Below are 16,878 nucleotides of genomic sequence, written 5' to 3'. Positions count from 1 at the left end.
ATCCTTATCTTTGGAGATGCAAGGCTTTTACCCCTGGTTCACCAGCATCATCACATCTTCATTCTACCCAAGGATAGTGTTAATGCAGGCTACCCCAGCAGTGAGTGACAAATGGTCTGAGAGGTGTTACTGCTCTTTGCGGCCTAGGAAGGATTTGATTTCCTGTTCTCCAGAGACTTTGGTTTTTGCAGCTCCACTGCTGAGGTGAAAATGGTACCCTCAGCACTGGAGCTGAAGTTTAATTTCCTATCTGCTGCTTAGGGCACAGATTTTCCACCGAGATATTGGCAGAAGGTCAGAAATCTGCATTCCAAGTTGAATTGCTTTGAAAACTGTCCTGGTGCAAGACCCTGTTCAGTCTGCTGCTTGTAAAACCCAACTCTTGCCCAGCCTGGCCACTGAAGAGAGTCCCAGCTCTTGCTCTCTCAAGATTTTATGTGAAAATCCCTCACATCCTTGAGTCACAAATCAGCTGGCTCAGAGTCAGTTGCTCTGTTAAGTGCCCTTTACGAAGGCCCAAGGAATGAAAGCCACCAGTAATGTTTGGTATTAGCTGCATGCCTCAGCTTTTGGACTTGAACAGAGTACAGCTCTTCCTCTTTCAAGGCCTGCTTTTCTTTATGGTCTCCAGGGACCTGCCAGGGGACAAAATGTGAATTATCTCTGATTCTGCTTTCTGAGCACTGAAGAGAAACAGTTTCAATGAGACAAATGAAGATGATTGTAAAGATAATTCAGACCTTTCCTCCTTTTCTGGTTATCTTCCAGAGCAGATTTCCTCTATCTCCAAGCGTGTCTTTCTTGTTTCTTTCTTGCAAGATGCAGGAAAAAAGGCACAAAATGGCATGACTGACGAGCTGTGTAAGAGCAGAGAACTGCCAACTCTGGCAGCATCAACTCCTTACTGGCACGGCCAGAAGCTTCAAAAAAAGATAGAAGAAATGGTGGAGTTGCATTTACTCCAATTTATGTTGGTTACTGAATAAAAATTCCCCTCACACTGACTGGTGAACAGTTGGAGCAGTTGCACCCCTCTAATATATTTTTAATTGTTCTGAACATACATGCTGCATTTCATGTCTTTTGGTGATAGTGTGACATGGTTTCACATCAGCATGGCAATATTGTTCACAGAGAGTCACACAGAATAAACCAGTATTTTCTTTCATTTGCCCTGCCTGCTGTGACGCCGTGCATCTCTCACCATTAAGCAGAATTTTTCTCTAAACGGCCCAGGCAGACATGCCAGACACAATTAAATCCACATAGGCTTTTCCAAGGTAGATTCACCTCTAGATTTGCAGGGCTGGGCTAAGGATACATCCCTTGGATGTGCAGACATGGCTATGCACACCCAGCTGCTGTGCCTTTGTGGGGATTGAGGAAGGGTGGATGGGCTTTGCAAGGACACACCTGGGTGGAGGTGGATCAGGTTAACATAGCAGATAGGGCCTTCCCAAAAATTATGTAAGGACAAAAACACATAAGGACACAAAGTTCACGTGAGCTCCCACCCCCAGATGCTACAGCAGCTGAAAGCCCCATCATGGTGTGGAGTTAGGGAGTCACTGGGAGCCTGCTGCAAATGCAGCAGAGGCTGCCGTGTTCACACAAACAGGCAAAGCACCAGTTCAGCCAAATCAGCAGAGATCTGGGGACAGAGGTGACAATACAGCTTCTCTTTCTAAGGGCTACTGCTTGTGTGAAGTCTCTGTCTGGAAACTGACCTTGGCTCGGGAAGGAGAGGAAGAGACCCCTGCCAGCTTGCCCAGGGATACCTGCATTCCCATGGAGAACAGCTCCTACGCATCGCTGTTTGAACACAGCCCAGCTGCCACCACAATGGCTTAGAAATAAGGACGGCTTTGTTTTGTAGCAAGCAGGTGTCTTCAGTTCTCCAAGGTCAAAAAAAGCCTAGCAGGACAAGCTTTTTATTTACCTTTCACAGACTCCTAGAAATTTGCCCCGAATCTTCTGCCAAATGAGGGTTAAGAGCAGCTGATCCAAATGTTTCATCCTGAGAGAGTTGTGTCCAGTTCTGCGTATGGTTTAAGTCCCGCTCTAATTTTTTTTTTATCAGAGTCAGCTGCAAGGCAGTTGTAAGCCAAAGGAAATTTGGGACATTTCACTGCATATGTAGCATACGCACAGCAAAAGCATGCTGAAAAGCAGAGGCATTCCTTTTTATCGTCCAGGGTGCCACTGCTGGGAGGAGAGGTGCTCCTATCTCTGCAGATTCAGCTAGTCTCATGCCATAGGTAAACCATGTACTGTAGCTGCTTTCCACCCCAGGCCAGAGGAGCATGTTTTGCCCATGGGGAGGCTGCTATTTCCACCCTCCTCCCTAGCACATGCATATCTGCTCTGAACCTGGCACCCACAGGTGGTGGGAGGGAACGCAAGTGGCCACACCGCTGCAATGCCGCTTGTCTTGTGAATCACCTCCGCCTGGGCTCTGTGCTGTTCCACAGTCGTTCCCCTTGCAGGGCACTCCCAATCTCTCCCACATCAGCACTGCCTGTGGTGCTGCGTGCCGGCTGCTAATCCCATTTGTGCTGAACACACTAGTGCCAGGTGTGGAGACACCAGTGTCCATGACTTTAGCAGCACTCAAAGTCCTCCGTTGGGGCTGCTGGGAAACCAAATCACAGGCTAGCAGATTTCAACTTTCCACATACCTTTTACTACTCCCTTCCTTTTATTCTTTCAGGGGCAGAAGCATTTAAGTTAGACTTAACTCGCCCTCTCCCCCTGCACCTGGTGCATCCCAGGATTCTCCCCAATGAACCGCAGGCTTGTGAACTCCGAGCTGGATATTACACGGCTGCAATCTCGGAATTTCCACGCGGTCTGTGTTGCGCACATGCTTTTTAACAACATCACCCACTCCGTCAGCTGATGGCTTTGTCCCCCCTGCCGGGGTTGTAGGGCAGAAGGGGGTGAGACCACGAAGGCCAGGGAGGTTTCGGCACGCCGTGTGTGCCGGCGGGGCTGCGGCGATGTCCCCGGGCCGCTGTCCATGGCGGCATCCCGGGAGGAGCGGGACCGGCCCGCGCCGCTCCGTCCTAACCCTGCACTCCTCCCGCGCGCCGCGCCGCTGGCAGCCGCCTCCCATTGGCCGCCTCCCGGCGGCGCCGGCCAATGGGCGGCCGCGGCTGCGGGCCGCTGGAAGCTCGCCGCGGCGACCGTTAAACCGCCGTCCCCGCGCGCGGCCGCCCTGAGGGGCTGCGGCTCCCCGGCCGCGGCTGCCCCGCCGCTGCTGCGCCCGGCCCGGGCGCCGCGCCCACCGCCCTCCCCCGGCTGTGCCTTGAGCCGCCGACGGTCCCTCCTAGGTCCTGTGGCGCCTAGCGCTGGAAATTGTAAATCCAGGCCCTTGGCACGGATGCGCGGTGGAAGGAGGTTTCCATAGCGAGTTGTACCTGAGCCTTGCAGGGACAAGAGTAGGCTCAGAGGAGAGCTTATCGCTCTCTACAAGTACCTGAAAGGGGGTTGTAGCCAGGTGGGAGTCAGCCTCTTCTCCCAGGGAACTAGAGACAGGATGAGAGGATGTATTCTTAAACTGCAGGTTTAGGTTGAACATTAGCAAGGATTTATTCAGAAACGGGGTGATTAGACATTGGAATGGGCTGCCCAGAGAGGTAGTGGAGTCACCATCCCTGGAGGTGTTTAAAAGACTGGCTGTGGCATTTGGTGCCATATTGCAGTTGATAGGGTGTTTAGTCATAGCTTAGACTTCTCCCACCTAAGTGTTTCTGTGATTCTATGATTCTACAGAAAGCAGAAAATTCTGGGCCTAGTTCCAGATCAGGTTCAGTCAAACCCTGCCAGCCCTGGGGTATCTGGAGTGTTTGGTCCACCATACATGCCAAGGTTGTGATGCTGAAAGTAGTCACAGGTGACTTGGGCATTGATGCAGTGCCTGGGAAAGACAGGGGTGCTGGTGCTTGGGATGCTGTCCTGCTGCTGGAGGGGAATGACAGTGGCACTCACAGGTGGTTTGGCCTTTGGTGCTTTGGCCATGCCACACAGAGAAGCAGCAACAGCAAGAGGGTAGCAGGTCAGTGGCAGGCTTTTCAGGGACACCAGGGGCCTGGGCAGACCAGGCATGGAGCAGCAGGAACCTGTGATATGTGAGGTACAAGAGCAATATGGGTTCAGGATGGAGGAGCAGCAGAGAGGCTGCAGCCAAGGGGTGGTTGGGTGATCACTTCTGCCCCTTGGGGTGCACATGCACTGACTGGCTGTGTGGAGAAGTGTGCACAACATCTGTCCATCCTGCCTGAATCTTATTAATGCTGTTGAGAACTTCACTTTCATAAGGTCTAAAATTCTCTGCGTTTTAAAGAGAGCAGAAGGACTGTCTGGAGTGTATGGGCTCTTCTTTCCTGGAATGTAAAGAAAACCTCGGCTGTGCAGCTGGAGTGCAGGGGGCTTCATTCCTTAGTGAAAGCAGAGAAGGGAAATGCAGATGTCACAGCTGGGACAAGAGATTTATCTTGGCAAGCAAAGAGGAAAAAATTTTCAAAAAGAAAAGAGAAAACTCAGAAGAATCCCCTCCCCATCTTCGCTGCTTGCCAGCATGAGCAGAACCTCCAACCTGCAAAGGCCTTTCGTCTCCTGGGCCTGGGCTGCCGCCCAGCTGGATTTAGCCCCTCACTGCTTTCTCTTTGGAGCGAGACCGTTGTGGTGGGATGAGAGAGGCTGTGAGAACCAGGCTGATCCTGAAGTAAGACTGTGTCCAAACAACTCAGCTGGAGGTGGGGAGGAGAAAGTCACAGTCAAAGAATGGAAGCATGAAAGGGAAGAGGAGGGACAAGATGTAGCCAGGATGAGTACTGAGAAGCGGATCCACAGGGAGGAAGTCATCACCTCCTCAGCCATGGTGCCACTGGACTACAAGAGTGCTACCTTAAGGCATCCCATGTGCAACCAGGCAGGGGAGAAGGTTTAGTACCTCAGTCTCTGATGGGGCCTCCAGAGTTCTCACATCAGCTCTGGGTGGGGGTATATGTAGAGCTTGCATTTGGATATCTGGATGCCTTACATTAGCTCCCAAGATAACTGTTGTACAACAGGAAAGGGTGTTTGAATGAGAAGTGCACGCACACACATACAGTGTGCTATTTAGACAACCCTAAGCATGAGGTCAGGATGAAAACATGTGGTGGAAATATGTTTGGAAAAGTCAGTGCCTATGTCGATCACCAGGAGTGGGAGGGAGCAGAAGCCAGGAGCTGACAGATTCTCACTCTCTCCCCATGGCTGTAGTGGCCTCAGCCTGAGCAGATTCTACTGTGGCACCAGAACAGATTAAGTCTCTCTGTAGGGCCTAGAGATGCAATGGTTGTTGCCTCCCCATACCTGTACACACTGGCTCATCCTCTTTGGGTGCTGCCTCCCCATCCTCCTAGAGTTTGAGGGGGACAGGCAGCCAGAAATCAGGCTTGGATCAGGAAATCCAGCACATCCTCGCCATTGCATTTCTGTCCCTTGGCTGCCCCCTCCCTGACCGCTCACTGGTAATACAGCTTTGGAAACACATCTCGTGCTATTTCTTGGCTTTGGAGCATAGTTAGGAGAAGGAAGGAGGGTGTGAAGGGGAGGGGAAGATAACAGGAGCAAATAATGCAAAATGAGACTGTGCTGTGAGCTTTGTATCCCATCTGGAAACTGTTTTCCCTCAGTACACTGCACACCCACTCCCTCTAGGCCAGGATAGTAAGGGTCAAGTTTCCCTGTTGACTGGTCCCCTGTGCTAAAGCCAGACCCATCTGCATGAGTGATACTTGAAATATCTTAAAGGAGAATCTCAACAGAGTTTCAGAGTCCTTCATTGTCACTATTAGAAATTCTTGTCCAATCCTCTGAGGAGCAGGAGCTGGCTGGTCTCAGCCCGGCTGGAGGGCACTCTCAAAGAGTTTTGGTCTTGAAGAAGCTGTGAGAGGATGAGGCTTTTGTGCGTGTGTATCTCTGTCCATCCCACTTCCATTCACACCCAAATTTCCATGGACTCCTTCTTGGACCATCCCTGGTCTGCTGAGACCTTTGTTGCCATTGTGTTGGCAAAAGTCTCCCCAAAGCCCAGTCGCCATTTTGTCATTTTGTGGCAGCACATGAAGACCTTTAGCTGTGCTGGGCCCAGCCTGGGTGGGAATGGAGGGCTAGTGACCACCCAGCACCTTCCATTCCAGCAAGGATAAAGCTACTATCTATTTGATCAGGTGACAAGGTGATAAACCTGCTTCTCTTCATTGCTCAGAAACTTGGACCACTGACCCTGCCATGTGCTGCTGTGATATACACAGCCAAGTCACCGTATCCTAGTTCCCTGAAGCCTCCTTCACACATGCAAAGGAAGAGTACGGCTGAAGCTTTCTCTGAGTTTTGCAAGATAAGTGCAGCTCCCAAAATTAGGCTGGGTGGGACAAAATTTGCATATTCTGCATTAAAAGGCTCAATCTAAACTAATTAGTAGCAGTTTTGATGGCATCTAGCCAAAATAAACTCTGGGTTGCTCCTCACTGTGTCTATCACAGTTGGATCTTGACAAGAGGACACTTTCTTCTTACCATGTGGTTGAATGCACAGCTGTCTTATACAAATTAGAAGTCTAAAATTAACAATACCTGTTGGCTTCAGGAGAGAACAGTCAACCTAAGAGCCCCAGTAGTCTTCCTGGGATGTGGTGACAGCTTCCTGCTGGTCCCATAATTTCCATTGTGGGTATAGCCAGCTACAAAGCCATGTTATTATTTTTGTTAGCTTTACCCTTCCTTCTGCTGCTTTCCTCTGCCTCTTGCCACCTTCTTTGAATAAAACAGCAATCTCCAGCTTTGTGTCAGCTCTAGGTGCCCTCCGTTCTTGAGGCTGTTGGATCCTTGGTGCCCCCTTTGATAATAACTAATTTGATAATAAATAATAACCATAATTACGGCAAATCTCACGGGCTACATCCCTTTTCTCCACTGTCTGTGTTTGGAGATGTTGGACTGCTATATGTGTGAGTGGTGAGAACTGAAACACCTTCGTGTTTCATCAGTAGAGGCTGCTTTGATGAGAAGACTTTGCCAGTATTTAGTTGTCATGAAGGATAGGACCCAGAAGGCCAGAGATGGGTAGATGCCCCAACATTTCTGGATTCCCATAGAGGGGTGCAAATTTCATTCTCCGTCCATCACCCATGTTTTTCCTGTACTGTGCGGTAGGCCTCTGTCTCTTGGGAGAGAATGGTCTCTTGGGCACCTGAACTCCTGCACCTCTGGGAGAACAGTGTTACCTTCATTGTCATTTCCAAACAGTGAGGTCTTCCAGCAGCAAATCTGCTGGGTGGTGTCTAAAAGAACCAGAAACCTGAAATTACTCCTGCCAGTGTTGGTGCCTGTGTTAAGGCTCTGATACTCAGTCCCTTGCACTCATTACTCTTCTCTCACCCCTCAGCAGCTGCTGGGGTGATTTCTTTTAGTCTTGGAATAAAGCCAGAGGTGCATCTCCAAATCTTCCTTCTAGGTAGTTTTGTCCAACAATGGAGAGATTGTTGACTGACCAAGGGATCATTGTTGTAAATGTGGGTGGGATGCCGCTAGAAGATAATCTGTGTGACTACTGCATGAATGCATTTACATGACTCTCTTCAATCCCACCTCTGCCTTTGTTAATGCACAGTTGTGAAAGAAGTTGGAAGCATGTCACAGATAGCTCTCCCCACAACTGTCTATCCAGCTCTGCTTCTCATCCATGGCTACACAGTGGTTCTAGTTTTGATGGTCACAACACTAAATATAATTTGAGCCTAGCTCTGCTGTGTCGTGGTGCATTAGCAGCCAGCACTCTGAATCCCTTCGCTTTTCTGTGGTTCTCACCCTTACCATAAGGCTATCGTGTTCACATCCTGTGTTTGCTTGTGTTGTTTAGAGAACACAAGACAAAGAACAGCTGTTACATGAGCAGGCACTCTCTGGGGTTAATACTCAGGACTCCAAACTCTTTATCCTTCTATGCTGTAGGATAGGACAAAACCTGGTTTTCCAGTGCTTTTTAGATAACTATCTAACCCAGTTCCACCTGCTGACTCAGCTCCCTCTGAAGTTACACTCCCCACAGATGGTAGGTGTTTTTCTGTTACTTGATTCAAGTGCAAAAATGCTCCTAGGCAACTTGGAAACGGCTGGGTAGATTTTACCAAACTATCCCGCCAACTCTGCTTCTGCTGTGGGAACAAGTGGAGAAAACTTTAGCCCAGACATTGCAGGGAGGGCCTCAACACTAGGATTTAGCACGAGTGTGCCTTCTCCACCCTCCTTGCACATGAGTGTCTGGTCTCCAGGGAAGCCTTGGATGGTCGTTTGTGGGGCTGTCACTCTAGGCAGTCGGAGGACAAGTGGGAAGGAGGTGAATGGAGAGAAATCTCATGTCAGTCAATGCAGGTGGCAGGGACTCCACCCCCGCTTCCAGCATGCTCTGTAAGCATCTGAGGTTTTATATTGAGCAGCTGAAGGATGATGTTGGAGGGTGAAAGGCACCGACATATTGGAGATTGCTGCCACTTACCATCTCCCTCCCCCACTTGGTGGGAAGTGTGGGTCTGTTCATCTAGAGCCTGCTTCACTCCCCAGCCTCACCCCAAAGCTCTGACAGCCAGTGGAATGTTGACAGAGTGGTACTACACTCAGGTAAAACAAATATACCTTCCGGTAGGAGCAGGAACCTGCAGGCTCCAGCATCCGGGGTCCTCTGGTCACCTCCTGCCTCAGTCTTAGCGCTGGGGAAAGAAAGGAGTGCACACACCCAGTGCTTCTCTAGAAGCCAGGCTCTCTCCTGAGCTGAGCTGTCACACTGGAATTCATTGGCATTCATGTCTCCACTCTAGGACCTACGTGGTCTCTCCCACTCTCATTCATACCCTGTTGCTCTTGGTATTTCAGTATACTGCTTTCAATGCCTTTCTGCCCACCAAGATGCTTTTCCAGGCAGGGGGTGTGGGGACAGACCCAGTCTGACTCTGCTGAGCTCTCTCCAGTTCATTTAAGTTACACAGTTCTGTCTGTGTAATATAGTCTCTTGAATCTATCTGTCTTTTCTTTCCTCTCCCTGAGCCAGAAGCCTCAATCTGCCAACAAATGGGATAATTTTTCAGCTGGTGTTTGGCAGCCATCATTTTTCTCCCTGCCCAACCAATGCTTTGTTGTAGCAAATGGAAAAGTTAGTGATTTGACTTCTGAATAGGAGGATATGCCTCAAAGGAAACAGGTTCCCTGTAGCATCAGGAGCTCAGCTCTGCAGCAGCACTGGCCAGATTTACTGACTGTTACTGGAATGATTAGTGGAATGATTGTTTGTTGTTAACAGCCCATCTGTAGTGTTTAAACTTCATCGGGGAGCTAAATTTCACAGGCATTATCTGGCTGAAGTACAACCTCATATGGTCCACAGAGGGGCTGTTAAATCCCAGAGGAAATTAAATACAACAGGGGGCCTTCCTGTTATGTTGATCCAACTGATCTTTTTTTTCTGATAGAAATCAGCAGCTGGGTTGATGTTCTCTGGGGCATCAATGTGTCTATTGCTGCTGGCAGAGAACATGAAAAAGTGTCACTAAGGACAGGTGCTGAGACCATGACTTTCTGCCACACGTACATTTTGTCATCGCAGGAATCTCTTTCCTGGTACTCTGTTCGTTTTGTTGTCACAGTGAGATGATGTCTGGAAGACACAGATAGATACTCACAAATGAAGGGGGAGATAAGATAATGTAGAAAAGTTTCATGCGTGTTTGTGGCATAGATAAACATGCAGTGATGCACAGCACCACATCTCTTTCTATCTTATCAAGGTGTTATTGTCAGACTGATGCAGGTGAGGAATAGGAACTGTTTTTTTGCCTTGCAAAAAGGGCTGATGCTGAGGTTTGACTCTCAGTGCAGAGGAAGGCTCTCAGATCCCTCTTGGAGTTGACATTAATGCTCTTTCCCCCTTTGTCTTACCTCAGCATTTCTCAGAGAACCTGGATCACTTCTCTGACAACATGGAGGATTTCTCCAATGACCTCTTCAGCAGTTTCTTCGATGACCCAGTACTGGCTGAGAAGAACCCTCTGCTGGACATGGACCTGGATCCACCCACTCCAGGCATCCAGGCAGAGCACAGCTATTCCCTCAGTGGAGATTCTGCTCCCCAGAGCCCCCTCGTGCCTGTCAAGACTGAAGATAATGCTAACGGTGAGCATGAGATGTGTGCACTCCACAGCTTTGGGCACATCTGTTAGCAGAGGCTCTGGCTGGCTTTCATATATAAGGACAAACTAGCTATTCCTTGGACTTGCACATGGCTAATCCGGGGAAGAATTTGATTTGCTGTTGTCAAATACAGCCCACATTTTTCCCTTCCATTTGTGTTCTGATAGTCACATTACTCCTTTGCCGGGCTTACTGTTATTTATGAGGATAATAATTGCCTGTGGCTTCGTGTGCTGCCAGCTTCTGGCAAGCAATAGGCAATGTCTTTTTAGGACCCTGCAAACTTGGGTGTGGATGCCCTAGATCCAGCTCTGTTTTTGCATCAGGCAGCAGGGTTTTGGCTTGCACATAGGAAGCATGAGTCTCTGGCTGCAACCAGTGCTGGTATGTGTGGAAAGCTAAGTGGCTTCTTTACCAGCAGATTTTAGCAGGAGACAGAGAGAAACAGTTATTTCAAAACTTATTTTTAAAACAATTCATTTCAGGATAATTTATGATGGCTGGGTATTTTTAGAGCTGTCCTTGCAGAGAGTCCTGTAATTTGTGGGATTGTGTGGGTGTCCCAGCAGCTGATGGACACCAGGCTGCCTGAAAAAGCAGTGGCACAGGCTCAGTACACACAGAAGACAGCTATTCCTTTGAGCAACAGTGAGACCTGGGACAGAGGCTTCCCTCTCATGACTAGGAATGATCCCAGCTTTCTGGTACAAACGCCAAGGCAGAAGGAGAGAAGGCTGGCCTCTGCTACCTCTTTGGTGCTTGAAAAGGCACAACCATCTGCCACATTCCTTAGGGGCATCTCAGAGAGATGCTGGGAGAGAGGTTTATGGCAGGCCAAGCAGCTCTGCCTTAGTATCAAAAAAACTTTCAATTTGCATTTATTTTTCCTTAGTTTTAACCCCAGTACAATCTTGGAGGGGGCAACTAACAAAAAAAAAAAAAAAAAAAAACAAACCCAAACTGGCATGAACAAATAAACACAACTTTGTTTTGCCCCTGAAAACAGGAGAAAAAACGAGGAGATAAGACTTGAGAATGAGAGAAGCCAAAAGAGTGCATTTGTAGAAAGTGAAATGAAGACTGCCTACATGAAGCCATCTCAAGGACTGCTCTCTGAGACACTTAGCACCACTTCTTCTCTCCACTGTGTCTGCACATGCCCTTCCTTCAGCTGTCATGTCTCAAAGGCAAGACTCTCTTGAATGGAGTATGACACTGATCCTTGGGCAGAGGCCAGCACAGGGTGTACAGTGCACAACCCAGGAGAGCTGGGCCTGGCATTTGCCCTCTGAGAGTGCAGATCAGTTTAATAAGGGGCTAAGGCCTAGCATTATGATGGCAGGTATAGAAGTATCCATGCACCCAGTCCTGCAGCTAGATAATTCAGGTCATCTTTCCAGGGCTTTTTTGGCTCATAATTGCATGTGAGTCATATTCTAGTGAAACCCTGAGTCAGGTCCAGTATTTGCAACACTGTGCAGTCCTTTTGGCACAGCTCCATCCAGTCTCAGTCCTTTTAGACATTCAGTTCCAATTAATTACCCAGAAATGTTTTTTCTTTAACATTAAGCAAGCTCTGCTCAGTCTGCAGAGCTCCTCAGGAATGCCCCTGCTCTGTCTAGGCTTGGAGCTGGCTGAGGCTTGCTTTTTATCAGCTTTCTCCCAGCTTTTCTACAGATCTCCAAAACTCTTCCAAATCCTGTCCCTTCCCACATGGTTCCCACTAACACAGGTCAGCTAGGGCAAGCCACTGGGTGCATTGTGACCCTGCTTATCAGTGGAGTCTGCTTTCCAGATGGCTTGTGCATACGGACTGGCTGTTTCATTTCTCAGTACCAGCCCTGAGTTTTGCAGGGTGTGATTTGATGCCAGGAGCAGGGGGAGCCAGGGTTGTGCAGAACAGCGGGCATTGGATCAGCCTCGGGTTAGTGCCTGCCTTTCTGTATGGGTCCTGCTTTCTCACTGTTCTTTGCCTGACCTCCTCAATCCTGGGCAGCTACAGATATCTGTCAGCCACATTTCTTCCCAATAGGTACAGAGTATCTAGATATTGGGTACAGAGTATCTAGAGCAAAGATGAGCGTCTTGGCATGCCTCATCCACCAACATACAGTGAAATCTGCAGTGTTACAGTGTTACCTCTAAAACTGAAAAAAATCCTCTGAAAAATCCTCTCAGGCAGCAGAACAACCTAGACGTGTCCACACTAGATGCCTACTCCTCAGTCCCTCATTGACCCTCTGATGGCTTATTTGTCTCCGATTCTGTAACCCAATCACTCCCCAGATGAATCTCCAAGGGTGGGAAAAAGAGCAGGGTCAGAATGTAGACAGGAAATGGGAGGACGGCACATACTTATTTGGGTGTCTGCTACATGGCCTGTCTGGACTCACAGCACTGGGGGCTGCTCTCTCACTGAGTCAAGTCTGATGGGGAGAGCCCTTGGTGGTCTGCTCCCCCTTGTCTGGTAACTTGCTTCAGCAGCAGCCCTCATAGACAGAGGATACCTCACACATCTGAGAAAAGAGAAATGCAGATCTTTGCAACAGAAAGGATGAGGAGGAAAAGGCTTCAAATGACAGTAAGGAACTTCAGAGTAGCCAAATGTTCCCATGGTGGGCATAACAAAACCATAGAAGAGTTTAAATGGGGAAGCTGTGAACTCTTTAGCACTTTTCAAAGGGGTAGGTTCAAGTGAATCATCTATCAGGACTGACACAGGTTTAGTTGAATTTGCCTAGAGCAGTGGGATAGACTTGAAGATCTCTCAAGGTCCCTTATTTCTTTGAAAGGCAGAAGTCAGTCCAAATTTTCTGGACACAAACACTTGTGTCTATGTGACACCTTGCCTCCTTCCATCAGAAGGGGTTTGTCTGCATACCAGGGTAACTAGGACATCACTGCCAGTTGTGGGTTTGGTGTCCTTAGCTGGACAGAGAAAACACAATCCACTCTGTGTCTGCTCAGTAGGCTCTGCATTGTCTCAGCTGTACAGTGCACCCCTGCCTGAGATGCTGCCTGATGACATTAGCCCTGCTGTATTGTGGGAAGCTCTAGAAGGCAATCCAACAGCACTGAGAGCAGCACAGGCAGCAGAGACACATGCAGCACAGGAGCTGCGTCTGTGCTTGAAGGTATCCAGTCACAGAGGAAGCTGGAAGGAATGAACATCTGCTAGAGAGACATGTCTAGGCAGAAATAAGAGGTGCTAGACCAAAGACAGGAAAACAGCATATCCCATTGGCAAGGCCTACACGGTGTTACCATATATAGTTCTTATCTGGGCTTTAACACCACTCTGTCCAAGCAAAGGCCAGAGGCAGGATTCTGCCCTGGCCTCTCCTGAAGATAACAGAGGCTGAATAGGGCAAAAACAATATTAACATGTCTTTAAGTTAGATCAAATGGCAGCTCCTATATGAATAGCTGCTTGTTTGTACTCTTCTTCATGCAGGTTTTTCTGGAGCAGAGGAAGACCTTTCTCCCTCTCTCCTCTTGCCAGCACATCTTCTGGACTGAGGCCTGCACTGCAGAAGTGCTCTGGCAGCAGACAGCTAGGCAACGTCCCTGGGCCTGACTGAATGTGCTGCATGCAGAGAAGTTAGTGAGTGAGTCAGACTGTGGCCTTGTGGAGGCAACTGGAGCTCTCTCTGGTGACACGCTTAGCAATAATCTGTCCTGTGTCAAGCCAAATGTATTTTTGCTTGTCAGATGAAAAGGGAAAGGGAAGAGATGAGGATTAGGAAGGAGGGTGCAGGCTGCAGGCCAGCTAGGAGTAGCCTTTTGGCAGGCTGAATATTTGAAGAGCAAAGAACGAAACTTTAGAGCAGAGCCCAGGCAGCTCTCCTAGCGGTCTTTTTCCCATCTGATCTGCAGTTTATCTGGGATCTCTACTTCCAGTGGCAAGCCAGGCTCACACCACAGATGCACACTGGACAGAGCAGGCAGGAGGCAAGGGGAGCATGCCCCCACGACTCCATTCAATTCTCTTCAGACACTCCCTTTCCCTCACTGCTGCTTCTTGTCTCTGCCAGCAATGGCAGCAGGGTACAGCTGTGGACAGCAGTCCCCTGAGCAGCCCAGGGTAGAGAAGAGAGTCTCAGAGGTGAGACTGAGTGGAGCAGCTGTGGAAGCAGCCTCACAAGCAGGTGCTGCAGTGGGCTTCCTTCCACAGAAACGGGCCTTCCTCCTATTCTGTCATGCAGCAAAGCCCTGGTACTTGGCACAACATCATCAGAAGGCCAAAGTAGCACTGTCAGCCTTTCACTGTTATCACGCTTGCTCTCTCACCAGCTCTCTAGCACAGAGGTGGTGCTATTTTTGATAACACACCTAGCAGCTCTGTGATGCTGGCCATGCTGCCTAAGGAGTAGCAACCCAGCATCCTCCTCTCACTGAGCCCTAAATATAAATAAGCTCCAGAGGATGAGACCTAGACATTGCTGGAGGAAAAACCCTGCAGCTGTCCTCCAGAGCTTGGGCTGTACACTCAGAGCACAGCAGAGACACAATTCCTCTATCTCTGTCCTGTCTGTTCTCCACGCACTGGGGGTTCATTCCCTTTTGTACTCTGTGTTGTGGGCCTGCACATGCTTGTGTGGTGACAGTGCTAAACTTGGAAAGGCAGCCTCCTCAGTCAGAGGAAGCTGTCTGCATGGCTTTTTTTTTCCCTTGCCTTGTTCTTGCTGGAGTTTGACTCATGTTGTGCATGTTTCAGAGCTGGAGAATGGAGTGTGGTCACTGGGACCCAAGCTCTGCTCCATCATGGTGAAACAGGAACAGAACCTGCCTCTAGACCTGCCTGAGTCCCAGCTACCTGCCAGCTCCATACCAGTGCTGAACCTCAACCCTCTGCAGAGACTGCCACTCCCTGAGGAGGTGAGCCCATCTAAGATCTGTCGGGAGTCTGGGCTCTCACACAGCAGCACCCCTGGTGATGCAGACCCAGCCATGTAACTTCAGGGTCCTGGAAGGTGATTTAGCTACTGAACAGACAGAAGAAGGTGTTACAAAGCCCAAATGCTGCATTATTTGTCATTCTCCTCTTGAAATGGCAGCACAGGAGGCTTTACAATCTCAGTTAAATATAAGCATGTTTCCTTGGCACAAAAGCCAAAAGCTTTAAGCTTGCACCTACTGGAGATCTGTCCCCTCCAATATGCCAGTATTTCTGTAGCCACTCTTGGCTTATTTTAATTTTTCAGAGAACAGTGTCAATTAATTTGATGCCAGTGACTCCACTATTCCTGCATATAGACCCCAGCTCTGCCACTGTCTTTTTCATGGCTTTGGACTTGTCACATGGCCTCTCACTCTTTGTAGCTGCTCACTGGAAATGTTGGTCCCACTCCACGTCCTGCTTACTTTTTCCTATGAAGCAGCAGGATTTATTATTTCTGTGTAACAAGGGGACAACTCTTTTGGTCACATCTAAGTTCTTAAGAAGTCTCTTTGTCTGAAGGAGGTTCACTTATGCCACTGGTATGTGGGTGTGAGTTGAGGGCTTAGTTCAGCTGGCCTTGAGACCAGCTGTGTTGGATGAGAAGGTCTGACCAGTCTCACACAGACCTTGCCTATCTTGTAGCAGCTCAGCAGATAACAGTAGAGCATCTCTGGGGTTCACTTCCTTTTTTCACTCATGTTGAACATCTTCCCATTTAAACAGGCATCCAAAACAAATGGGTTCTTCCAGCCAAAACTGTGCACAAACTTCCTCTATTATTTACACAGCTTGAACTTGCTGTGCCCTCCAGTCTCTGCTGTGTATGCTCATCAGCCATACCATGGTGCTCTCAGCTGTGTTTACAGTCTGGAGGAGTTTGCAATGTGTCTGTTTAGTGTGAAAACTCCACCCTATGGTGGGCTGGGGGCTGGCAAGCCAGGAGGCCGAGGGGCAGCCTAATGCAGATGGGAGTAAATCTACTCTTTATTCAGCTCTCGGTCCCCTCCGACTGGAAACAGTGGCCCAGTGGTCCTGGTGAAAATCACATGAACAGGACAACAGGGTTGTTCTGTTTCTGTACAACCTTTATACTCCCATTTATAATGAAGGCAGATCAAAGAGGGACTTCCTGTGGTAACACAGGGGTTGGTTTAAATTACACTGTCTGGGTGTATCAGAGGAAGAATTGCCAAGGATAAAAGTCATCTCCCTTTTGGAGGTACTCAGCTCAGTGCATTGCTTGGCAGCACATCCATCTGCCAGTGCCACTTCCTCTGTAAATGTGTTTGCACTCTGTGTGCCCAGCAACTGAGACTTCAGGGGCTTATGTTTGAACTCTTGGTTTCCTCCATGGTGAGAGGCTCCTTTGGGGCAGAGCTGTGAGATGGGGCTGGATAGGCAGCAGGGGAGCAGTGGCTATGGACAGAACTGGTGGGAGCCTTCTGGGCAGGGGAGGCGGCAGTGGCCAAGAGCTCTTTCTGCTTTTCTTCCACAGATTCCTGTAGAAATGACTCCAGCACCTGTGATCAAAGCTGAACCCAAAGAGGTGAACCAGTTTCTAAATGTACCTACAGGTAAGAAGATAGAATTTCCTGGTCAACTATATTACTCAGCTATAGATTGTTATTATACAGGGCAGAAAGACAACACCTAAAGGCAGAGCTGTGCATATAAGGTAGCACTGGGGCAGAGAACAATAGAGAA

General features: G+C 48.9%; 1 protein-coding gene across 3 annotated transcripts in view; it reads left to right on the top strand.

The window, feature by feature from the left end:
* Window positions 1-16,878, top strand: part of CREB3L1 (cAMP responsive element binding protein 3 like 1) — a 46,620-nt gene that overhangs the window by 15,449 nt on the left and 14,293 nt on the right. For all 3 annotated transcript variants that reach the window (XM_088058345.1, XM_088058346.1, XM_014251908.2), the window contains exons 2-4: window positions 9,986-10,214; window positions 14,950-15,110; window positions 16,670-16,748. In XM_088058345.1, coding sequence (XP_087914471.1) covers window positions 9,986-10,214; window positions 14,950-15,110; window positions 16,670-16,748 — 469 coding nt within the window. The remainder of the gene's footprint in view (window positions 1-9,985; window positions 10,215-14,949; window positions 15,111-16,669; window positions 16,749-16,878) is intronic.

This window comes from Pseudopodoces humilis, chromosome 7 (assembly GCF_049639895.1).
Source record: "Pseudopodoces humilis isolate 2021_Gansu_Grassland_sample_001 chromosome 7, ASM4963989v1, whole genome shotgun sequence".
In the NCBI taxonomy this organism is placed as follows: Eukaryota; Metazoa; Chordata; class Aves; order Passeriformes; family Paridae; genus Pseudopodoces; species Pseudopodoces humilis.
The sequence above is the reverse complement of the archived record's forward strand: the minus strand, read 5'-3'. Positions and strand labels throughout refer to the sequence as shown.